Below are 27,029 nucleotides of genomic sequence, written 5' to 3'. Positions count from 1 at the left end.
TTTTGGCAAAGTTGATTTTAAGGCCTGACACCATTTCGAAGGTTCTCAAAATTGCCTTAATTGCTCTGACATTCTGCATAGATGCTTCACCAAAGAAAATTGTGTCATCTGCATATTGGAGGATGCCAATTTCCAGCTTATTTCTGCCAACTGGAAACCCTCTAAATAAACCTTTCCCCACAGCTTCTGACATCAGGCCATTCAAGGCTTCAGCAACTATGTTGAAGAGAAACGGTGCTAAAGGGTCCCCTTGTCGGAGTCCTCTTTGTGGGGAGAACTCGGATAAGGGACTACCGTTAACGAGAACCGAAACAGATGCAGATTTTAGGCACCCCTCAATCCACTGTATCCATTTGGTACAAAATTGCATTCTTCTCATCATGTAAATCAGGAAGTCCCATGAGACAGAATCATACGCCTTCTCGTAGTCAACCTTGAATACCATGCACGACTTCTTGTTTCTTTTAGCTTCATCAACCACTTCATTTGCTATTAACACACTGTGTAACATATGCCTTCCTTCTATAAATGCTGATTGCCTCTCATCTATAATGTCAGGCATGATCTTCTTCAATCTGTTAACCTTGAATACCCTAGCCTTGACTTGTTTTCTTTATTATTATGTTGCTCGGGTGGAGTTGTCTTAGATGTTATGTTGTGGAAGTGGGCTATATCCATTTGTAGGCACATATTTTTTTTTTCAAAAAACATATAACATAATGGTTGTGTGGGAAGTGATATGAATAGTGGTAGTAATGAGAACTACGAAGATGAGAATAATGATAGTAGCGATGATGGTGGCCACAATGACAATGTAGTAATGACGGTGATGACTATTATGATTGTGATAAGTCATTTTTTAGAGTAAGAATTTATAAAATCTTGATGATGTTAAGTGTATCACATTATTAAATGTGTGAATTTTAATATTTAATTTAAGTCTTTATTTTAATATTTAATTTAAAATTAATTATTCATCCTTGCAAATATCTCATTCTTTTTGTTTTTGTTTTGATTTTAATCCTTACAAATTAATAATGACATAACACGTCGTGTTGATGTGACAAGATGACATTATCAAGTGATGACGTGACATGATATTATTATTTCATTTGTCATGTCATCATTTTTTTAAGCGAATATTGACAACAAGGATAAAAAGCAAAACAAATAGAATTTACATAGACTAAAACAACAAAAAATTGTAAGACTGGAAAACATACTTAAGGCAGAATGGAGAATATATTTATTTAAGCTAGAAAAATGTTATCATATTTCGCCATTAGCCATCAATACCAAAAAAAAAAAAACATACTTAGCTCATTTTGGATTAACTTTAGTGGGATGGGTAACACTTCTTTAAATTTTTGGCTAAAATAAATTTTTCGTCATTAAAAATTACCAAAGTTCTAATTTAGTTCTGCAAAAATTTTCGTCTAGCTTTATCCCTATAAAATTGCAATGTGCTACTTTTGGTCTCAAAGCAAGGTTTAGATATTTTTGAACCTATCCAAACCTACAGGGTATTTTTTTTTAAAATTTTAAAATGCAATTTCTAGAAGTTAAAACCCATAAGTTTGAAAAAAAAAATGAAAGATAACAACATTGTCGCACAATTCAGATCTATTTGAGCACGATTCAAACCTCAAGCTTCTCATTCAAGCAAGAGCAACATGCATAGTTCAGATCCAACCAAGAGGAATCAACATGACGCGAGGATGTTGGATTTGGGCGTTTAGGTTTGGATTTGGATGGACATGATGATTTTATGGAGCTGATCTGGTTGGTTTGGTGGTGTCATAGGTGAGTGATGGCAACACAAAGACAACGGGATTGGGTAGTGCATGCATACGTTGGCGGGATGTGATAGTGGTGAGGTGGGTCTCTCTTCATCTCCTAACTAGCTCTCTACGACGACAATGGTGAAGGGATGGTCGAGGAAGCCGGTCAGCGACATAGAGAATGATTTGTGGTTGGAGACAAGAGGGAGGACATGAATTGTTGGAATCAGAGAAAGAGGATGAGAAAGAAGAAAAAAAATGTGTTCATTTTTTAGTGAACATGCATGAAACACAGGTTTGAATTCATTTCAACCTAACTCAGGATCAAAAAGTAAAACATTATAATTTTACAAAGACAAAAATTAGACAAAAAAAAATTGTAAGAACAAAATCCAAACTTATATTTCTAAATGTCAATTCTCTCTACTTTTTATTTCTACCTTTTTTCAAATCAAATAAGAGCATACAAAAACATATTACTCATTTTTCCTTCTCTATTTTCTTTTCATTCAATCAAACATGATATATATACAATAAATCTTTCTATGGAAATATGAAAAAACTGTTATGTATGAATTAACCACTTAACTTGAGGTGGTTCTCCACTTCCAACAGATATTTGTCAATTCCAAACATTTTAAAACAAGTTTCCTTTTTAGTGATCATTTCAACATAACCATGACTATAAATTTCATTCATTTCTCGGCAAAAAGCTAGAACACAATTGTTCAGTAAAATTATCCCGTTTCTTTTCTACAAGATATAGTACTCGTAGTACGGGTGTAATTTCTATGTGGAGTTTCACAATATAAACTCAACTTGAGCTTTCCAATCATTTTAACTGTACTACTTTCTCATCTGTGTGAACAGCTCAGGTGGTTTACTGCCTCCACCTGAACCAAAAGCACCAAAACCACCACTTCCTTGGCTGCTAAATGCTCCAAAACCACCACCTGAACCAGCTCCTGCAAATCCACCAGTAGAAGAAGCAGCACCAAAACCACCACCAGGGGCAGCAGCACCAGCAAAACCACCACCAGGGGTGGCAGCAGCACCAAAACCACCACCAGGGGCAGCAGCACCAAAACCACCACCAGGGGCAGCACCACCACCAAATCCACCCCCAGAAGCAATTCCAGAAAATCCACCACTACTGGTGGATGCAACACTACCAAAGCCTCGACCTGTGGACGCGATGCCAGCAAACCCTCCACCAATTGCAGTATTTGAAAAGCCACTGGGAGAACTACCGCCAGCAAATCCACCACCGAAACCACTAGGAGCAGCAAAACCACTACCAAGCTGTCTTGATTGTCCAAAACCACCGAGAACTGACCCAAGAACCTGTTGCCCTGATCCAATTTGTGCTGGCTGCCCAAACCCACCTGGAGCTTGTGCGGGAACAGCTGCCACAGCATTGAAGCCACCAGAGAATGCACCTGAAATTGTTGTCTGGGTTGGTGAAGATGACTGGGGGCTTGAGAAATTAAAAGATGCTGGTTTAAACAACTCTCCACTAGGAACAGAGAATGTAACTGTAGAGCTTGGTAAACTTGTTGCTACATTATTAAATGAACCCCCAAAAGGATTTGTCTTAGGCATTGATGGGTTGGGGCTTGAGCTAATCCCAAACCCGCCAAAGCTTCCCAAACTAAGTTCAGTTGTGTTGTTACTTGTCTCAGGAGCTTCTTCCTCCATCTCATCCTCATGTGAGATTCCAAAATCCAAACCCTCATTTTTCCGGTTTGAAACACTAGCAGAAGAAAGGAAAGAAGTTGAAAGCTGCAAAGGAGCATCAGAAGGCTGTGCTGCTTGAGAAACTGAGACAACATTGAGACCAAAACTTGTTGTATTGTTGGAAGGTTGTTCAATAGTAGGACTGAAATTTCTTGAGGGTCCAAGCTTCAATTCAGATGCACCATTTAAAGGTTCATTTGGCCGAGTGACTACTTCTGCAGAAGCATCTAAAACAGTCTTTGAATTAGACACAGCAGCTGGTTGCATATCTGATTTAAGTGCAGCAGCTGGTGGAATCTCTGACTTAAGTGACTCTAAGGTTAACTTCAAGCCAGGTGGGTTAGGTATTGATGGCACTGTGTCTTTAGGTGCTTGATTAGATAAGTGAAGAGAAGCTGATGTTGAAGATGATGACATGACACGATTAGAATCTGTACTGGTGTTTGAACTAGTCAAACTGCTTGATGCCACTGACACTGCTGCAGATGAGACAGATGATGACGATGGAGAGGGTGATGTTTTAATAGTTGGAAATAATAGAGATTTAAATGAACCACCAAATGTGGGCACCGCAGAAATATTTTCTTTGGGCAAGCTTTTATCAACATGGAACTCGGTAACTTTTCCAAGGAAGGTTGAGGGTGCAGAAATAGTGGATAAATGTGACCCAGAGGAAGGGAAGCCTTTTCCCCAGGACTCAGGAGTAAATGAACTAGAAAGTTTGTCTCCGGTTGTGGAACTTGTAGCCATAGTCATTTTACTATTTGGAAAGGGCATTTCACTGGATTTAATCTTCATTGAAGGTGTTTCTGTGGTTGAATAGGTAGGGATTGAGGGGTTTTGAGGCATTTTCCAAAGCAGAGTAGGCTTATTTTCACTATTAGAGATTAAATCAAACTTTTGAACAGTAGACTTTTCAGCTGCCAAATCTTTAGTTTCTGTGGAATGACCACGCACCATTGTAGGTGACAAACGGAATGCAGGCTGTGAGGGAATAGTTAAAATATTGTTTTTTTGCAAGACACTAGACTTAGACTCTGAAACATGAGTGGGTGCTCGGAGGCTGTCAGCAGGCATAAATGCCTTTGAGTGTTCTGACACCTCTTCAAGTTCAAGATGAGAATCCAGAATGCTTGCTGCAAGTATATTCATAAAGAGAAGTGTCAGAAATGGTAAACCATAAGTTATAAACCAGGTCAACAACTGATAGCAGCTTGCCTTTAATATTAGAAGCTGGGAAGACAATTGAAGGAATTCTGGCATCTATATGACAAGGAGAAGATTCTTCCAATGTGGAAACCTTTTTATCTTTATTCATTGAAAATAATGATTCATTCCTATTCACTTTTTGAAGTTCTTGCAGTAACATCCTTTTAACAATGGTCTTGGGAGGTTCAAAACAGGTCCAACTCTGCGTCAAACTTGGTAAATGTCACAAGTCATAATCATTAATGGAAGCAATATATCAGAACCATACATACACGAGACTAAAGATTCTTTCAAAAACCATGCCTAGATAATTTATACAGGTCCAACCTCTTCCACCACTAAAATCAAGAAAAATCTTTCACATCAAAGGTTTCTGGTGTTCAATCAATTATCCATGGAAGCCCCAAATTAACTTTTACTGTATAGAAGTCAAAATAATATTGAGCAACGGACATACCACCAGTAAGGTAGAATGATATCTTTAATTTAATTTTGGTATGTTGGTAATACAGATTAGATACATTCTTTTAATCAATGCAGTTATGCACCTGAGTTTCATAATCTGTTTTGTTTTTTGAGAAGTTTGGAAAGTAATAGTGAGGAAAAAAAAACACTACTTGAGAGTAGAGATGCCGTTGACTTCTGGTTATCAATCTAGAGGAAGCAGTTCATTGACCATTGCTTCATTTCCTTATAATTATCTCTCATCTAGTAATTTACTAATTTGGTGGAATCATTAGGATCACACTAAATCTTTTCAACTAGAAGTGGGATTCATGACCTGGCTTAAGCCAACTAGGATAAGTAGACGTAGGTTTTAGTTGTTTTGGAAAGGAATGGCAGTTATTAAACTAAATGCTACTTTTGGCACTAGTGTCAAGATTTTCTTTATTTACATTTTATTCTTTTATTATATCTTACAAATGAACTTAATTTTATTTTAGATCATAACCCTTTTTGGTGTTAAAAAGAAATTTTAAAAGAGGAAAGGAAGAGTCAGATTCAGATATGTAATTAATCTAGTTTAGTTTACTGCCCAATTGTATTGAACTAATTAGTTAGGTCTAGATTCGTTTTAGAGAAAAAGAGTTAGACACTTATAGTGTAAAAAGTTTTACACAGTCATTCAATCACAATCCACCATGCATGATAAATTTTTTTACTTTTAAAATAATTATCTTAAAGTAATTGAAACAATAATTTGTGATTGAATGACAGTGTAAAACTGTTTTACACCATCAGAGCATAGACATTAAACTCTTTGTTTTATGTAGATAAATTAGGGAAATTAGGATTTTTGTATTCAATTTTTCATTTATAAACAGATTTTTAAGAAAGGAGATATGAAAATGCACGAGGATAAGAAATCCTCAAAAGCTAAACGAAGAATGAAAGGAAAAAAACAAAAAACTAAACATGATACATGTAACATGGCACACTAATCCCTTTGTACATCTATCGAAGACACCCCATAAAAGGACCATTAGCAGAACAACACAAAGAAGCAACATGAACTATTCAATCCCAAATGAACTAGAAATAACACTTGACCCATAAAAATTCTAGCATGCATTCCCAACCAAATGCACCAAAGAATTGCATGGAAAAAGTACTGCTCAACAACCAGAAAACCAGTTACAAACACAAGAATGTAGAAAACAGTGATGAGATATGACAATCAAAGCTGATACAGATACTCTGGCCTCCTTGGCCAGAAACACCAATTCACTCTAATTCTTTTATTGCCTCTCAACTTTCCCCACCTTCTCCTTATTCATGTTTCCTTTTCTCTTTCCAATCACTACAGAATTCTCCTCTGCATCATGTCACTGCCAATGTTTACATTCTGTTACTTTTTCCCACCACTATTTTCTCTTAGCAGCATTATTATTCTGTTACTTGTACAAATATGTCAAGCACTCACCTTTAAATTAGTAGATAGATAACTATTTCAATTCATAAAAATGTACACACAAAAATCAAATGTACTAGCAGAAATCTTGACAGCATGATTATAATCAAACTCAAGATTCCATTGGTTTATGATATTCAACAGTAGCAGATGAAAAATAGAAATACATTAACACAATCTTTGTTCAAGCAACCAACTGAACAGTACAAACCAATCTGTCTGCTCAATTCTTTGGCATATTGTATGAGCAAAACTGAAGTAACCCATAAGCAAACACAGTAATACCTGGTCAAGTGAGTCTCTCCTCCTCCTAGCCGTTTCTGGTTCAAAACACTTCATTGCACTGGCTTGATTTCTCCTAGACTGATCTTTATTAGCAGTCAAATCAGAAAATAAGGTCTTCTTACTGGGAGGAGTCTTCATAAAACCTTTCATGTCTGGAGAGCCAAAAGCTGCTTCATATGGAATTCCTATTGTTTCAAATAGCTCCTTCACATTCTTTCTTTCCTCAGTTTGAGACTTTAAACTCAAAGCTTCCATTTGTTTTGAAAGGCACTCAGAGAGATTCTCTGCAGCTACAAGTTGTGAACTGACTGAATTATGTAAGCTATGCAATGACAGGGTGTGTCTGCAAAGGGGGAGAAACTATGGTTTAGTTAAACATAAGTTTTTGAAAAGCTAGAAGTGAATACCTACCTAGACAAAATACTCCACAAACCAAAGAAAAACCAACCAGAAATGAAAATCTGTTATCAATGTAATACAACACCCTTCAATGTCTCTAAATCCTCAAGAGGAACACTACTAGATAAGCCATATGCACAAAATCACAGAAAATCTAAATGCAAACATGGATTATGGCGTGGGTCTCTTATGGTTTCAGGTGGATTTTGTAGCTTCTTGGTAATGGTGCCTAATTTGTGTGGTGTAGTTGGGTGATACACAAATAAACAGAGGGAGAGACGTGAAGCTACTTGAGTGTGCTAGACAAGGCAAATACAAAAAGGGAGGCAAGTAGATTAACAGTGCAGGTATTTCAGATTAAAAAAGGCACAAACTATGGTTTATTTTTTCAAAACAACTTTTGTAAGATCTTTAAAATACCCCTAGAAAAATGTAGTCCACATTTGAAGCATGAACCTGCCAAGAAGCAATCGATAACAAGATGCTAATCTAATGGCATTTTTTGGCATTTCCCACTATGCCGTTCTGTCATGACCACAATTTAATAACACTAATTAACTATGTTTCCTCCCTAGCCCTCTGTCATGCCATCCTTTTAGCAGTGTTTTCTACGTCCGTTGTTGTGCATGTGGGTTCACCCCTCATAAGGGAGTTTTTCTTCTAAGTTTTAACAAACATAAAATTTATTTAAATAAATTGAGGGCGAGCCCTGGTGCAGCGGTAAAGTTGTGCCTTGGTGACTTGTTGGTCATGGGTTCGAATCCGGAAACAGCCTCTTTGCATATGCAAGGGTAAGGCTGCGTACAACATCCCTCCCCCATACCTTCGCATAGCGAAGAGCCTCTGGGCAATGTGGTACGAAGTAAATGAGGGAACAAAGAAAACAAAGAACATCATGTAACAATGCAAAAAGGAAGCATAATTGCTCAATTTCTATACAGGCTGAAAAGAGATTCCTGTGAAACAACCATTAGTTGAACAACACTGTACATCTTTGTTTCAGTTGCAAGATGTGTGACTACCCTATTTCAATTTATTTACATTCAAATTGTAAGACGGAAATAGATGAAATGAAGTATAATAAAATAAAAAAAACATCAAGAGAATAGTAAAAGAAAGAAAAATGGTTGTGATGCATGAGGCAACTTAATATCTCTGTCTAATTCCTATTAATGTAAATGATCTATACTACAGATTACCTAATGGCAACAAGACAATTGATCTAGATGAAAACCAACCACATCTCTACCAATGAAATTGCATGAACATGTAAAGTGTATAGTACTATATAAAATTTACTAGTTACTGTACCTTGAAGGTCCATATCTATTTTGGGAAGGTCCATGACCTAAGCACCGACCACCATATTGACTGAATTTATTTAGTTCAAGGGCATTGAAATGCCTCTCCAATTCAATTAACTGATAGGTTAAGTCCTGGAATAAGAATTGAGATAACTTGTTAAACCCTAGGCCATAGAAATCCTTTGTTGGCAAATTATAACCCATAATACCTGATTCAGACTCAATATATGCTGTCGCTTTAGCTCAAGTTCTGAATTCAACTTTTGCCTGTTCCATAGGTCCCAATATCGGCTATCAGAAGCTTGCTTATATATGCCTTCCATGTATATTTTTCTTGCCATAGCTGTAATCCAAACAGAGAACCATTTAGGTCAAACAGAGAAAAGTGAATCTGCCATTGACCAGAAAAGGAAAGAATGCATGAAACAAGAAAAATGGGATGCCACGGATTCATGACATAATGTAATTTTTCTAACAAAAGAATTATTGTTTTACTTTCCGCAAAAGATAAAATGAGGTTTAAGCACAGTTTGAGCCCCTGTAAAATGAGTTTTAATATCAGAACTTTATTGTGTTATTTTACAATCGAGTGCAGAGCAGACAGAACCATCAAGTCCATAATTGAAAATGTGGATGTGGTAGCAACTCTTTTGACAAGGCATAAAGCTTATAGATAATATGGCTGCCAACTTCCTTCAAAGACTGGATGGAAAACTTTTTAGGGCCCAACAGAAAGTAATGATTGATTTCCAGGAACCTGGTGAAAAACTAATGTATTTTTCATGGGCCAAAAGTATAATCTAATTGGAAAGTATATTATATTTGATATTTTACCTGCTATGCCAGTGAAAAATGCTGACCAAACAAAAAATTCAAGAGAAATCATTCACAATTTTTCTTCAAAATATTTTCATTTTTATGAAAATATAGATACACTAATATTACTGGATTGATGCCGCCACATAATCTCATTTGTTAACTACTCCATGAAAATGAATTTCATAGATAGATAAAGGTTACCACGTATTGTCTTGTTAAGAAGATAATGAACTTCCTCATGATGTTCATCCACTTGGCACTGAAAGGTTAAGGGGCCAAAATTTGAATATTAGTATAATTAGTATTATATATATAAGAGAAAAAGGGTTATTCACTGACAGTGTAAAAAGTAAAAAATTTTACAGTCATTCAATCACAATTCAATGTATGGTAAAAAGTAAAATAATTATCTTAAAGTAATTCAAAGGACGATATGTGATTATGACAGTATAAAATTATTTTACACCGTCTGTTCATAGATATTAAGCTCTATAAATATGTGTGTGCGTGTGGGAGGGATCAAGTTACTCCAAGAGTAACTTTAAATGAGTTATTCCTCCTCTTCATCCTTCACTTTCTTTTAATCTAATGGTTCAAAGAAGTAACTCATATTTATCCATCAGATTAAAAGAAAATGAAGGGTGGGGATGGAGGGTAACTCTTTCAAAGTTACTTTTGGAGTAACTTGATCCCCCCAAACCCTAAACACAGTTAAGACACTACCAAATGAAAATAATGACAACAAAATAAACTCTGAATAACAACACACAAGTAAAAGGCATAAACATAAATCAGTTGCAAACTATGAAAATTCCAGTACACTCTAGATAAACAAATAACTATGCAAGTAAACAAGAAAACGTTAAAATAATAGAATGGCACAGAAAGATGTTGAAATACCTCATTAGTCCTCCTGGTAATAAATTGTATGTCTAAGGGAAGGACAGAAATGGAAAACACGAAAATAAGTCTGGGAACATTTGAGGAGCTTACATATCCATATCTAGCATACATCAAGATATCACCGCTACATAGCAAAGGCAAATATAAATTTTAGCCTGATTTTTAGCAGTAAGTGGTAGTGTTTGCTTTTGTGTTTTTTTTTGGTGGAATATAGGGGCTTAAGCCCCAAGTGGTAGTCTTTGCTAGTATAGCAAAGCAACATCTTTTCCAGAAAATAATATTGAAAAAATTCCAAGGAATCAACCAACTAAATCAAAGTTCCAAAAATACAAAAAAGGACAAGACGTAGGTCACCAAATCGCACTCCAAATAATAGATACCCATTAGCGGTTTTATAGGGGTAGAAGAAATAACACATTATTATTGCCTAAATAAAGAGGGGAGGTTGGGAGAAAAACCATTGAAAAAGGACTACACTATTACAGAGTGGGGAGAGTCTTGATCTTCTGAATATTCACTGAAATCAATATTTTGCATCTTCTAACCCTAGCCTAAGGCTGCTACCACATTGGCACATCAATTAGGGATTTAGGGTTCATCAGTAAAAATTCATTATTTTCATTACATGATAAAACAATTCCATCACCAATTGACAGGTGCATGAGCAAATTCACTAAAGCCTATATAACAACTTTTATAATGAGAATTGAGAACATCTTATGATAACTAAAAAATTGTCATTAAAATACTAAAATAAATCTCTTTTTATAGGAAAAGGAATTCAGTAAGAAAGAAATACAACAGACAGGGGGACAAGATTTCTTTCACCAGAAACTAATTTAAAAGAAATTACAAAAACAAAAAACAAAAAAACTCAAAAAATAACAATGGACATTGGCAACACATTCACTCTACAGATAAAAAATAGAAACTCCCTTAAAATACCATGAGCTGAGCACCAAAGAGAAGCAAGAATCTTATCCAATTCCAAAATAGTGAAGACATCAGAACAGCTTGAGATATTCGAGGATCCTTCTCCAACACCACAGAATAGCAAACAGAAAACAGTTTCAAAAACCTTGACCCTTTTCTTCTTTCAAGCCCTATAAACCTTATCATTGAAGATCTCTAGAGAATTCAGAAAAACCCAGTCTTCCCCCACAAACACTAAATAGTCTATTTGACAAAGATTTGGCAATTGAACAATTAGAAAACATGTGCAGAATTGATTGAGTTGTTTGTACACATAACACAAATATTGGGGAAATGTCTATTTTAGTTTTAGGTTTTGATAAATGCAGCAAACCATTTGTATGAATCCTATTTGGAACTGCAGTCCAGACAAGATTTCACTTTAGAAAGGAGTTTTGGATTTCCAAATAAATTGCCCGACTTGAGTATTTCTATCATTAAGATTCCTAAAGTAATAATTCTAGCCAAAATTGTCACCACTGAAAAAGGATAAATGATGGAATACAAGTCTACAAGGAATAGAATGATTTGAGTTAAGCACCTAAACACCAAAATCTTTATTCCGCTAGGCAAAGTCAATTACATGAGTCGCACGACATCACGGGGCTCAGTTAAAGACATGTTAATTACCTAAATTATGAATAAAAATTAAACATGATCAATTAAACATGGGAGACTTCATTGGTGATGGTAAAAATCACAGTACGACTTGTACTGAAACTTATCTAATATATAATATTATTTTTGCAGATAAAAAAAAATGATCAATATATCATTGGAATCTCAACAACTACTAGAACAAATAAATCGAGTTACATGAAAAATGGAAAACAAGCCTATACAAGGAATAGATTTATCCAAAACTCCAAAGTTTTAACATAAAATGAAAGGGTCAAAATGAATAAAGAAACATCACCGTCAGTATTTTGCATTTTTTAGACAGAGCATCCATGCCTTGCTCCACTGCTTCAATTGAACTTCGTAGTGACCTTGTGCAAGCATCTCTAAAGCCACCAGCCTCTTCTATTGATTTCAAAAGTAGATCCAATTCTTTAGTCATCTCATTAATCTAGCAGAGAGAAAGGCAAAAAAGGGCAGCACAATCAGGACTCCTTGCAGAATTTAGTAGCAGAGAAGAGAAATGCATAACAGGAAAATCAGGACAAATGACTAGATAAAACAAGAAATTAATATATCCTCATCATAAATGCCCTCAAACAGGCACAAGATCTACCATTTATATGTTGAAACTATGAAAGATTTCCAGAAATAGTACATTGCCAAACTGCTTTGATAAATCAGAACTGAATATCCCAAGCTTGGATGGAGTACCATGCTGCTCATTAGAAGGAAGGAACTTTCGAGCAGATGACTTTATAGCTGCAGTATTTCCATCAGATGAAAAATGTGAGCTGCTATTCAAGATTGGTTGCATATTACCAGCTCCTAAGGTAGATAGTTGTCCCCCACTCTGAACAAGCCTACTGGCGGAATCAATGGCTGGAGATACGTCATTCACATCCTGTACAAGAACGGGTTTTCCACCCATGCTCCCAGGAACATTTGTAGCACCCATGGTATATTTTTTATTTTGAAAACCAACACCATCAGCATAGCTTGAAGCTGAAATTGAAGAAACATCATACTTTTTTGGGAATGAAAATGTTTCACCCGGCAAAGAAGCTCTCTGTGAATCCCTTGAGCTATTTGCAGTCCACAGCTCCCTAGTCTTAGTAGTTGATTGTAAATTGTTATAACTTGACAACCCAGAAGAAACAGAATGACTGTTTACCATTAAAGGACCAATGCTAGTTCCAAGTGTTGCGGTCTTTTGTCCCAAGTTTTTTTGCTGTTCGCCTGGAAGAAATGGATTTTGATTACCTGTATTTTGGAATGCATCTACGTCTGGAACAACTTGCTGTACATTAGACTTTAGACTCTCTGAATTTCCCACTAATTCCACTTCTGGGTAGTTGGTGTCAGTACGTGTTATTTGTTGAGGATTACCAGAGGGCTTGGCTGTCAGATTCCCACTAACCTCAAAAGTCTGCACATAATTTGTTTTTATTGGAAATGTCATTAACTGAAGACAGTAACAATCAATATTCAATAGAATAACCCTATTACTTTTTATATCCTAAAATTAAGAACCAAAAACACCTTATCTGATTCCTGTTTCTGCAATCGCTGAGGAAGAGTGCAACCTTCATCCTCTGGAAGGTTTACAGAAGTATCTTCATCATTGTGCAGAACAGAATCAACCTCAGGTGAAGTTTTACATCCTGCAAGGCTATAGATAAAACCTATTCAACTTTTGAACATGGAAAAGTTTAAAGCGTGTTGAGAAAATTAAATCTCAGACCACCATATTGCCAAAAAACAACTTATATTCTTATCTGAAGCAATCAAACAAATGAAGCTTGTTAATGGAAATAGAAGTGAATTTCAAAAAACTTACCTAGCAACATGGAACATGACGAGTTTTCCCTCTAATGTAAGGCATATAAGAACACAATGTGGTAAGAGCTCTGTCCTTTCCTCCACATCAATTTGAACCCCAACTTTTTGATAGATTGAAACATTATCAATGCATAGCCCCAAGAGCAAATTGTCATCACCATTTTCTGGAAAAAGTGAATTTACAAACTTGTTTAAGTGCATATCAAACTCAATCCAAGAGATAGATCAAGAAAGAGTCAATAAGTATTAGGATGCTGCTATATATAAGCATGCATTATTTTATGATATCAATGCTTCAGGATGCGTATGCCAGTTGCATCCAAGAGAAACAAGGGGTGTATATTTTAATTGAATCTCAGACTAATAATTTGGAAGAGTTATTACTTCATTCCAGACAGTAAGCATTTTTAGAAGATCAAATGATCAAGATTTACTCATCTCAACCCTCATAATGAACAATACTCTCTCTTAGTAAGTCGACCCCATTATATGTAACAAACTGATCAAATTTCAGTAGTATTTTGAGTAGAAGAATTAAGAATATCATCAAGATACAATAAACATAATGCAAATCAAAATGCAAATGTTTTTTTGTGGGTCCTATACAAAGTGTTACTTACTGGTGATTATTGTACATTCTTCAAATTACTTCGAAACTGGTGGTCATGGTAAGCTGTGGTGTTATTATTGTGGAAAAGAAAACCATGCTCAGTAAATATTATGACCTACATGGTTGGCCTGATAAGGCAGCAAATGTATCTACATCTGAAAAGGCTGAATCTCGATATTCTGGCTGAAATCTAGCAGCCAAGCTCAATCCTCTTCAATACCAAATGTTTCAACAGCCTGCATTTCTCAATCTATGGAAGGTCAAGGTCCATGGATAGTTGATTCAGGTGCCTCTAATCACAATTCTGGTAATAATTCTAATGAAGAATATCAGGAGTACCTGAGGCTGAAATCTACCAGCCAAGCTCAATCCTCTTCAATACCAAGTGTTTCAACAGCCTGCATTTCTCAATCTGTGGAAGGTCAAGGTCCATGGATAGTTGATTTAGGTGCCTCTGATCACATTTCTAGTAATAATTCCTTGTTTTCCTCTATCTTCTCACCTCATTACATTAGCCAATGGGCCCAAAGTTGCATCAAGGAATTGGTCAAGCTCCTCTTTCTTCCTCGTTGAATTTAAATTTGGTCTTGTATATTCGTAATTGTCCTTATAACCTAATTTTTAAGTCAGTTGACTCATTCCTAAAATTCCTCAATAAAATTTGATGTTGATTCCTTTGTTATACAGAACCACGATACGGGCAGGCTGATTGGTGTAGGACATGAATCACGAGACCTTTACTATTTGGAAACCAACTCTTTTGTGTCTTGTTTTGCTTCTTCATCTCCAAAGCTTTTGCATAATCGTCTTGGTCACCCAAGTCTAGCAAAGTTTAAGATAATGGTTCCAAATCTCAACAAGGTACAAATGTTAGATTGTGAATCTTGACAATTAGGCAAACATGTTTTTTTTTATCAGCAAAGATAATTATATATATATATATATATAGAAGTACCAGAGGCACAAAGATTACAAGTAAGGGTTGTCAAGAGAATGGTTCCAAAATCAGACTAGAGACAGTCTGAAAGGGAACCAAACTGAGAAATTGGCCATGAATTGACAGCCAGATACATAATATATCCTATGCAAAGCATTCTCTAAGATTAGAGGACCATTGATTATAATGGATTACAAAATGTGGCTCAAGATTTCTGAGCCAAGTCCACAGCAGAAACAATGCATCGTCCAACAATTTGTTAGCATTGAGTGTGCCATTAGAGAAAAGTAAGTTGTTCCTCTGCTTCCAAATTGTCCAAGTCAAAGCCAACCACCAACACCTCCATCTAGTAACCCCTATTCCAGCAGCCCTACCAAGTGTATGTTGAAGGAAATGCAACCTGGGATTTTCTGGTAGAGCCACAACGGTGTCAACCCAAGATAAGGACTCCCACCAGATATGAATAATTTTACTGCACTGGAAAAATAAATGCCCTGCAGTTTCCTCACTGGTCCTGCAGAAAGGAGACAAGCAATCACTCATCTCAACCTGTCGTCTTCTCAAATTTCTTTGTTGGCAATCTATCACGAATTAATCTCCAAGCAAATACTGAAATTTTCTTTGGAATCTTTAATTTCCATAGCTCTGCAAAAACTCCATCATCGCTAGCCTCTGTGATTTCCCCCTGCAGCAGATTATACGCGCTTTGTGTCGAATAAATGCCACTTGGCTCCGCTTTCCAAACCCACTCATCTCTTTTACATGGGTGTACTGTCTTGCCCTCAATATCATTTAAAAAACTGTCAGCAATGGTAACCTCGCTGTCAAATAATGATCTCCTCCACCTAAAGTCTCATTCCCACCCGGAATCTGTGTGAGCTCCCAGTTGTTGTATGACCTGGTTGTGCTGATTGGAAATGGAGTATAGTCTTGGATACTTTGCTACTAAAGATATGTCATCATTAATCCAATTATCCTCCCAGAATTTTATCTTATCACCGCAGCCAACCCTCCACGATAATCCATTCTGAAAAGCGCTTGCAAGCTGTTGATGGTGGAGGGCCTGTTTTAGGTCCCGCCACCAAATGGAATCAGTATGGTCCGAAGATGCTACATTCAAGCTCCTCCAACCTCCATATTTTGACTCTAGCACCTTTGCCCATAAATCTCCATTGTGGTAGAATAGGCTCCATTTCCATTTTCCCAACAGCGCAAGATTGAAGTTTCTGATATCTTTGATGCCCAGTCCCCCTTCTTCCTTAGAACGGCACACCGTTTCCCACTTAATCCAAGAATCGTCTCTGTAATCTAACCAGCTTGTCCACCACTTTGCTAGGGACCCTGAAAAAAGAGAAAAAGTAGATGGGAATAGATATTAAGATGGACTGTATCAGTGTGACCCTCCCCCCAAATGACAAATGTTTTTGCTTCCACTTTGATAATTTTCTCTCACACTTGTTGATAATAGGATCCCATAGCTGGCATCGCCTTGGGCTTGCCCCAATTGCGATACCCAAGTAAACAAAAGGGATAGACATCAGGCTACAATTCAAGAAGGAAGCAGCCTGTTGGCTCCACTGGTCTTAGGTCATCTTTTCCAAAGCAAACTGAAAAAAGATGCAACTTGGCTTTTTTTACCATTCATTTAGATATTTGGGAACCATGCCGTTTAACATCTTTTAGTTTTAAATATTTTGTTACCTTTATTGATGAATGCTCTCGCTGTACTCAGGTTTATTTAATGAAAGATAGATCTGAACTTTTGTCTATATTCATGTCTTTTTTCAATGAAATTAAAAATCAATTTGGAAAGATTATTAAAATTTTTAGAAGTGACAATGCCAAGGAGTATTTCTCTTCAAAACTTTCCTCCTTTTTGTCCTTTCAGGGAATCTTACATCAGCCCACATGTCCTCACACACCACAACAAAACGGAATAGTTGAATGGAAAAACAAACATCTAGTTGAGACTGCACGAACATTGTTACTTAGTGCAAATGTTCCTGTTCACCATAGGGGTGATGCAGTCCTCACTGCCTGTTTTTTAATAAATAGGATGCCTTCTTCATCTCTTGAAAATTAAATTTCCCACTCAATCCACTTTCCTAATGAGCCCTTGTATCATGTGTCTCCTAAGGTCTTTGGATGTACATGTTTTGTTCATGATGTTTCTCCAGGTCTTGACAAGCTCTCAGCAAGAGCTATCAAATGTGTGTTTCTTGGTTATTCCCACCTTCAAAAGGGATACAAATGTTACTCTCCAACCACCAGGAGACACTACATGTTAGCTGATGTTACCTTCTTCGAAGAAACCTTGTCTCAATCCAAGGAAGGCATTATTCTCTCAATGAGGAAATATGCTTTGGATATTTTGGAAGAGATAGGCATGATTAACTATAGACCCATTGATAGTCCCATGGATCCAAATCAAAAGTTATTTGAGGAGTCCAAAGCCAATACCACAGACAAATGCATTTATCTGTCCGAGGACCCATCAGTGCAACCTAAGTCTTTATAAGTGCAAACATCTGCACTCCTTCCAATAACAGCAGCATAAGAACTCATAGCAAATTCAATGGAGGCATCTTTGGCTAGGCACCTGATTTGGGTAAAACAAGCTGGTGATTTTTGAAGTAGATTTACCCAAAAGATTTGCAGAGGGATTTGGAAGCTTTGCTCCTTTCCTTGCTTATCTTATTTTTGTTTGGGTCTTGCTAATAAGTATCCTAAGAATTCTGATTAAGAAATCATTTGATAGAAGATTTTTATTGGTGGAAGTCACCATGGAATGCATTGCTAACATTAAATGTTGCACTTTCCCACTGATTAGCATTCTCAATTTTGTTTTGATGTTTTTTTTTTTAATTAATAAAGGATCCCTGTCCTCCAAATTCCTTGTAATTTTCATCTTTTCAGATCAATGAATTTTCTTGCCAAGCATGTTACAAGTACATGAACAACTAAGCATTTTCCCACTAAGGGGAGTCAGCTACATTGATCAAATAAAACGATACCACAGTTTTATTGTGAATCATGCTACAAATATTGATAGGAATCTTGAAGTACCTTGAAGTTCAATTCTTGGAGCACAATTTTCTCGCTCAATATCAATAACTACAGCTTCACTCTTGTCTTCATCTGCAGACCAACCAAGCAACATAATGTGCTGATCTGTATTCTTCATGTTGGCATTGATTGCAAGTTGGCTGTAGTTATTAAGAAAATAAATAAACAAACAAAGCAAAATTATTCATCAGTTCGCATTCCAAGTTTTGCTCAGGAAAGAAATTTAATAAAATTCATGGAAGATAATGTCGACGACCAGTAAACAAATTTTAAACATGCAGCAAACAAAAAAAGACAACCAAAATTTTCTTACCAAGAACATGCTTAGAGTCAAGAATAATCAGGTTACAATCTAACAAGGCTCAAAATTTTAAAGCTAGCAATGAAATATGGAATGAAAAATGCAGCAAAATAACTGATAAGTCATAGAATAAATAATGAATGGTTGGCAGCTGTTCATATGACAATATAGATCAATCAATGTCAGGGTAACATATATTAAAGTTTAAGCATGCTTAAAGGTAAAATTATGACAGCAAACTGGTAAAACCCAGACAAGAAACTTATAAAGAAATTTGTAATTTTATTGATCAAACCCTAATCCCACTTTTGTAGCAATGTGATATCAGAATGACTAAGGGTGACACCAACAATCTCCAGATACGAAAGAGACCCAGAACTCTCCCCCAAAATTGATTTCCTTTTCCTACAATAGCCCTCACCTCATTCCCCTCCTACTTTTATATTCCTTCCACCTGTTAACTAACCTAACTACTTAACTGTATTTAGTTATTCCGTTTACTCTTAATTAATGCCCTCAGGGACTTGATTCCCAGTCATTCCCCTATTTCTCTTTACATCGACACTATTTATTTAAGGTACCATCACAAACTTTACAGGAACAAAACCTTCAAACTAAGATGTAAAAACATGCAAAAGGTAGAAAACCAGCCAATAAAAAAATGGATTAATGAGGAGATGGGAACACATCAGTAAAAGAAATGCAGAAGATTTACCATTGTTTTAAGTATGCCAATAAAAGGTAAGGCCCACTTCCAAAGGGTACAATATCATCAATTAGTCCTTGGTAAATATCACAGAAGGATTGAACAACTAATTCAGAACAACCCTGCATGAGAAAATATTTAGAATTTAGTGCAACATGAAAGCAAAGAACTATAATTTTCTTGGGCTACCCTAGCATCCTAACTCTTGAATTTGATTAACAAAACCATTTACAAGATGCAGCACAATGCATATTCAACATAACAGAAAATATTATTACATGTTGTAGAGCCTACCCCAATATATTGAGTATCTGACTATCTGAGCAGTGGAAATCCACGTGCCTGCAGAATCGCTAATCTAGTTTGCTTCTTTATTACATGTTTCTTTTTGGATTCCAGTAGTTGTTGCATAATGGAATAAGATGATTATGAGTGGATATAATTTAGTTGATTGGGAATTTTTTTGTTGAGTGAATCATTTTGATGACACACTAGGGCACATCCAGAATTTTTTTCTCACAGTTTATAAGCTTAGAGATCTAATCACAAACTTTTTAAAGTACAAGGACCTATTTAAAATTCCCCAAATAATTCAGGGAATTAAAAAGTAATTCATGAAAAAAAAATGCAAAGATTTTGCACTTACGTCATTAATTTCACCAAGTTGACTTCTAATAACTTGGATAACATAATTTTCCTCCTTGCCATCTTCAGTGAGTTGAACACATCCGATTACAATAGAATCAGGTCGAACACACTTCACAGAATCGACTGGTACAATTGTCAAAGAAACACTATATTATATGCAATGCATAACATAAAAACATCTTATTAAAACATTAAAAAAAAAAACGCGAGACTATAACACTATCATTGCACACTCCCCACTATCTACTTTTAATTACAATATCCAACAATGTGCTAAATTTTCCTGGTTCAAGTTGAACCTTAATTAACTACATTGCTATTTGTCTATTCACATTTAACAATTTATTAATGTACAAATGGAGTGTGAATTATCAATTGGGAGTGCCAATAGCCCCAAAAAATTTCAATCATTACTAAAAAGTTCAAGCATGCAAAAACTTCATGCGCATGATTTTCAAATCTTTCCCATGTCAGTTAATAGAAATTCTTCTAAAGCCGTCATGATGTTAGATAGTTGTTACTTGCCAATATCTGTTAATGTTTAGAGAGTTAATTGGTCATTGATATCTGTTAGTTTGATGGGTCAAGATAGAGAGGTCATAAAGTTTATAAACTAGGAATAGAGAGAAAGTAAGAAATGAAAGTGATTAAGAACAAGTTTCAAGACATTAGAACTAGGATGGGCCAATCTAAGGTGTCAAAGAGTTTTAGAACCTGTGCAAGTACAAGTACTTGCAGTAGAAACAGTATTTACATCAGAATTGAAATCATTTAGTGTTAGAAATAAAGCAAGAAGCTGAAACAGCAGCTGAGCTTTGAAGTTGCAGATTTGCAAAGACATACAAACCATCAGGACCAAGAGTGAGCCTTGAAGTAGGATCTCATTGGATACCTGTGATTTTACAAGACAATGGTTCAGATGGAACTCAAAAAAGACACAATTATCTAGTGCAAATTTACTGACAATAATAAGATTTTTTGTTATAGAAGGCACATGTAAAGGCTGACTTAAAAACAGAGACATTCTAGGATTAGTAGGAGAGATAAAAGTAGAACCAGTAGAGTTGATGGATAGACCTCGTCCATTACCAAGGTAGATTTGGTCTGGACCTTCAAGATCGGATAAAAAATTTGGAAAGCGGAAGAGGAGGGAACAGAATTTGTTTCTGCTGCCATTGATGACTGAACTAAGCTATAGATACCATCATAAAATTTCTAAACCAAGAATAGAGAGAAAGTAAGGAGTGGAATTATTATCATTAACCCAGTGTCTAAAGATTACAAAGGTATTTATAGACAGATCTGTCAGAGGAATTATTATCATTAACCCAGCAGTCATATAACTGCCACTAACTAAACTAACAGCTGCCAATAACTGTTAGAAACTAATACTAACTAGTTGAGTCTGCAGTTGAATAACTGCAGCTCCTTATAATACTCTAATAAAAGGAATTAAGGTAGATAGCCTATAAATATGAGGGAGGTTGAGAGGGAAGATCAGCTTGTCATTTGGGAAAAGATTAGACTTTTATAGTGTGTTTGGATGGAGCAATTCAGCAGGGGCATTCATTTTTTCATGAAATTTAAAAGGATTCATGATAAAATAGCTTGTTTGGATAAAATATTTGAAAGAAGATTTAATTTTTGGTATTTTTAGGAATCATTTTGATTGACTAAAACAGTGGGATTTCAAATTCTCTCAAAAAATATAGAATTTGAAATTCTTTTTTCAGAGATGCTCACTCTAACTCACATTCTTGTTCGCGACTCTTTCTCGCTCAACATTCACAACTACGGGTGACCAAAATTTTTACAACGGACATCGACATAAGCTGCTTTTCACTAACGTTGACCGAGATTTTTTGGTCAGAATTTTTTTGTATGATGTCAACCAAAGTTATTTTTGCCGATATCAGTTAAGATTTTTTATAGATGATGTTGGTTAGGGTTGTTTTCTCACTAACGTCAATCATGGGAATTTTTTGCTGACATCGGTCAAGGATTTTTTTAGCCGTTGTCATCTAGGTTTTTTCAGTTGATGTTGACCAATGATTTTTTTGGCCGATGTTGGCTAGATTTATTCTATTGACATTGGTCATGACTAACTTTTGAGTAGACATTTGCTAGGTTTTTCCACCCAACATCAGCCAAAACTATTTTTTAGTCAATATTGACTAGGGTTATTTTTCAACTGATGTTAGCTAGGGTGTTTTAGCTGATGTCAACTAGATTTTCTTAGCCAACATCGTTAGGATTTTTTTGCCGACATCGACTAGGATTTTCTGGCTGATATCAGCCAGAGCTATTTCTTAACCACATTAGTTAGATTTTTTGGTTGATGTTGGCTAGGATTTTTTCTGCTAACACCAGTTAGGTATTTTTGACCAACATCGGACATGACTATTTTTAGTCGACATCGACTAGGTTCTTACAATCGACATCCACTAGAGTTTTTTCGGTCGACATCGTTCAGTGTTATTTTTTAGCCAACATCAGCCAAGGTTATTTTATAGCCGATGTTGGGTAGGATTTTTTGTCTGACATTGGTTAGGGCTATTTTTTAGCCAACTTCGACTAGGGATTTTTCGGCCAACGTTGACCAATGATGTTTTTAAGCCGACATTGGGTAGGTTCTATTGGTTGGCATCAACCAAACTATTTTTTAGCCGATATTGGGTAGATTTTTTTGTCAACCCCTGCTAGGATTTTTTAGGCCAACGTTGGCTAAAAATAGCCTTGGTCAATGTCGTTCGAAAAGACCCTAGCCGACATTGGTAAAAAAACCTAGCCAACATCGGTTGAAAAATAGACTCAACCAACGTTAGCCGAAAAATAGTCCTGGCTAACGTCAGCTGACAAATATTCCAGACATACTTTGACAAAAAAACCCTATTTGATGTCGATCGTAAAATAATTTTGGTTGATGTCAATTTAAAAACATCGTTGGTTATGGTCAGACAAAACAACCCTAGCAAAAATTATTAATATTTTATATTTTTAAATTATTAAAAATTGAAAAATATTTTTTATTAATATTTCAAAATTAGATTGTTTGTTTTCTATAAAGTTTAATATTAAAATTTCATCTATTTAAAATATAAAATTGAAATTTTGCATATGAAGAAAATTGAATTACCCTATCCAAACAAAAAATTTAAAATTGAAGAAATTTGAATTGATTTATCCAAACACAACATTTAAAAAATGAAAGAAATTAAAATCAAAGCAATTCAAATTCTGGACATTTTAAATTCCCTGAAATTTTGAAATTCCTTATCCAAATACAAGGTTAGAGAGTGGAGTAGAGTCCAAATCTCTTGAATATTCAAGGAAATCATTCACTTCGTATCTTCCACCTTGGTCCAAGACTGCTACCATGTTGATACAACAATTAGGATTTAAGGTTTATCAATACACACACACATATATACAGAAATGAAACAAAGAATGCAAACCTTTTATGCTACCATCTGCTGAAAAATCACCAATCCATGATCTAAAGGATAGTGAAATTGAAACTCTTTCTTCAAACTTAGTCGATAGAATGCTTAGAACACTCTTACTCGCCACAGCAACAAATGAACCTTTCAAACCCCAATCAACTTCACAAAGAAACAAATTAAAACAAGTAATTGGGAATGACAAAATAATAGTAACTAAAACAATGATATACAGACACACGCGCACAGATATATAATGTAGTGAACTGATTCATAATCCAACATCTTTTGTCCATCACATGTTTAAGTGGAAAACCAAGAACGAAGCATACCAGCATCAACATTGTCCATCACATGTTTAAGTGGAAAACCAATGTCTCCATAATATAGTTTCCCAATGTTTGACAGAACAACATAACAATGTTTTGGTGTTGTTATCCAGCGCATGTCCTTGACAAAGGTTGAATCGTTGAGTGAACAGGAAAAGGATTGCTTCACTTCCTAAACAACAAGAATATAAATATTGAAGTTAATTTGGCCTAAAATATTTCAAACATACAAATTGTATTTTAGATAGAGATATAAAGCATACTATTATGAATTGTATACTGTTGTAATTAGTTAGCTGATGAGCTGGAACAATTAGTTTAGTGATGAGCTGGAAGTAAGATAGGTTTGCTTTCTGTTGTAAATTCTGTTAGCAGCAATCATTCTCTCTTGTACCTATATATACTTATCGCTATCCATTGAATGGTCAAGAGGAATCATTTGCAAAGTTGTCAGTCAAGTATTAAAATACTCCCCAGGACTTGAAGTAGCACATTCCTCTCTAAGGGTATTTCCCTATGTCAAAGGCAGTATTGCCTAGACCTTTTGGCAGATGCTGGAGTATCAAGTAGTAAACCAGTGTCCACACCAATTGAGTCTCATTCTCGCTTATATCAAGATGATGGACCAGCTTGTGAGAATGTAGCAGGGTATCAATAACTGATTGGCAGATTGTTGTATCTCACAACTACATGACCAGATATAAGCAATGAAGTTTGAGAGTTGAGTCAATTCCTTGCTCAACCTACTATGATGCATTATCATGCTGCACAAAGGGTGCTAAAGTATCTAAAGGGAAGTCCAGGCAAAGGATTATTTTTCCCTTGGTCTTCTTCCATTCAACTGCTTGGGTTTGCCAATGCAGATTGGGGAGGATGTCCGGATACAAGGAGGTCTGTGAGTGGTTACTGCTTCCTTCTTGGTGACACTTTGGTGTGTTGGATGGTCAAGAGGAATCATTTGCAAAGATTTCAGTCAAGTTATTCTTTTCTTTTTCTCTGTGTTAGAGCTGGTTTTACATACAAACAATGCCAAATTTTGTAGAGATTGAGCACCTTTGCAGATTTTTTTATTTTTTCTTAATCTCAATTGTTTCTCTTCATGTTTATAAACTCTATTTCAACAAATTAGAAAGCCAATAACTTCAACAAAACATGATGCCACATAGGGAGGAAATTTTCATTTACATCAACATTCAGCACAATAACAACAAAGTAAGTCACTGAAGAAAACCTAAAACACGAGAATCTCAGCAAAGCCACAAAAACTATGGTTTAAGTACCTTATTGAGAAAGCTCTCAACCGAGTAAAACCGAATGTCGCCAGAGACAGAAGCCGCAAGCGTCGAATTATCGGTGGAAAGAGCCAATGCGCGAACCCTCCCAACAGGAACATCGACGAGACTCAGTTGCTCCACCGGAGAGCCACTTCCCTTGTCCTTAAGCTCCTTCGCGGAATCAATAAGGTCCTTTGTCTTTGCAACGAAAAAACCTAAAACACCGAAACAAACAAAAAAGCAACATTCAGTTTCAGCACAAAGGCGACTTTAATTAATTGAACACGTAATAGTTTAGTTCATTTTGACCTGAAGAATGAGCAACGAAAGTGAGGCGAAAGCGTTCCGAGAGCGCAAGAGGCTGCGAGGGGAGGGTTTCGGCGTCGAAAACGGAGTCGGAGGACTTCAACGGAAGGGCCTCGCCAACTTTCACGAAGAAGTAATCGGAGGTGCTGATCATTTCTCCTTCGACCTCTTCGGGTTCGATCTTCTTCGAGGGACTCATTTTTTCTTTCTGCTAAACGAAGCTGCAGCGCCAGAGAATGAAGGTATCAGTCAGTATTGAAAGCCGAACGGCGCGGTGTGGAGGTGAAGCAGAGAAGGGAGGAAGGTCACGAACGGCTAGCGAGGATGGATGCTGTGCCGTGAAGGTAAGCGGGGGCGGAGATGCGCAGTGCGAACTTATAGAGTGTTTGAATAAAATAATGACTCTACTCTAATTTTTTATTTTCATTTAATTATCAATTTATTTTTCAGAATATTTTTAAATGATTCAATATTATTTTTAAATTTTAAAATATTTTATTTGATTTTTAAATTTTTTAAAAATAATTTAGTTGATTTTCATTTTTTAGAAGATTTAATTTAGTTCTTAAGAATAAATTAATTTTAAAATCAAATAGAACCATTTAAAATAATTTGAAAATTAAATTAATTTATTTTTATAAACTTGAAAACTAAATTGAACTTTTTAAAAATGATACCATCTATCATGGACCATTAGATCCATTTCATCTTTACAAAGATTTGATGCACGTTATGTACCACATTATGTCCTTCAAAGTAAACATCATCATTGGTCACCATTTGACATCTTAGAGGCAATTTTTGACAATGATGCTTTTTTTCTCGTCACCTTCACCATTTTCTCCTCTTATCTAGCTCTGTTCTCAAGCTCTCCAACCCACCACCAAGATCCGCCGAAAACCACTATCATCACAAAATTCGCCAAAACACATTGCACTACTAGATCTGCTCCAATAGTCACGCAAGCCACCACTGTAGTTCTATTTCCAAAACGAAGACCACTCTTTAAACCCATGACGAATGATGGTGACATCAATGAAGATCCTAAAGAGGCGTGACCATGATGCGAGCCTCACTAACAATGATGGAAGGTCCATGTGGTGGACGATTCATCTAAGAGAATCACATTTCTCACCCTCTTCCTCAATGACCCATTTTCCCCCAATCGTCTACAAAAAAATATCTGCTCCAACGACACCACCGCAGCCTCTAACTACATCAGAGGGGCAAACGCCACTAACAACACCTTTAAACCCTGCGACATCAACATGAACAATCCAACCAATACATTTTTCAACTACATTGGGGGTGGTGACAACAAGTTCACGAACTACAAACGAAGTTGTTGACTCTCTCATAGCGTACATGGATCAGATTGAGCGCGGCCTTTACATTATGTCCTCACTTTCTCCATCAAGATGGTCATGGGCGGGGAAGTCAAGGCCACAACTATAGAACCACCTGTTGCACCAAATGGATAGATCCTAGTGGGTAGCAACCATTGGTTCAAAAACCTATAAATTAGAAACCAAGAGGGAGAGAGGAAGAAGAATCGTGAAGTGGGAAGGGAAGGCAGAAAGGGGAAGAGGAAGAGAGAAGAAGCAAAAAAGAAAAGGCTTTGTCGTTGAAAA

The 27,029-nt window shown here is 36.1% G+C and overlaps 1 protein-coding gene across 1 annotated transcript; it reads right to left on the bottom strand.

The window, feature by feature from the left end:
• Positions 1-2,460: 2,460 nt before the first annotated feature.
• LOC100794048 (nuclear pore complex protein NUP214) lies at positions 2,461-25,767 on the bottom strand. The gene is made up of 17 exons (XM_006601835.4): positions 25,402-25,767; positions 25,099-25,307; positions 23,822-23,990; positions 23,505-23,651; positions 20,048-20,172; positions 19,411-19,523; positions 18,395-18,534; positions 13,780-13,945; positions 13,482-13,611; positions 12,598-13,368; positions 12,238-12,390; positions 9,648-9,705; positions 8,837-8,970; positions 8,635-8,759; positions 6,925-7,267; positions 4,737-4,929; positions 2,461-4,654 (listed from the first exon to the last, which is right to left on the bottom strand). The coding sequence occupies exons 1-17, from the start codon at positions 25,595-25,597 to the stop codon at positions 2,628-2,630; spliced, it is 5,199 nt and encodes a 1,732-aa protein (XP_006601898.1). The 5' UTR covers positions 25,598-25,767; the 3' UTR covers positions 2,461-2,627.
• Between the last annotated feature and the right edge of the window lie 1,262 nt (positions 25,768-27,029).

Source organism: Glycine max, chromosome 18 (assembly GCF_000004515.6).
Source record: "Glycine max cultivar Williams 82 chromosome 18, Glycine_max_v4.0, whole genome shotgun sequence".
NCBI classification, from domain to species: domain Eukaryota; kingdom Viridiplantae; phylum Streptophyta; class Magnoliopsida; order Fabales; family Fabaceae; genus Glycine; species Glycine max.
Note: the sequence above shows the minus strand (reverse complement) of the source record. Positions and strands in the feature narration are given on the sequence as shown.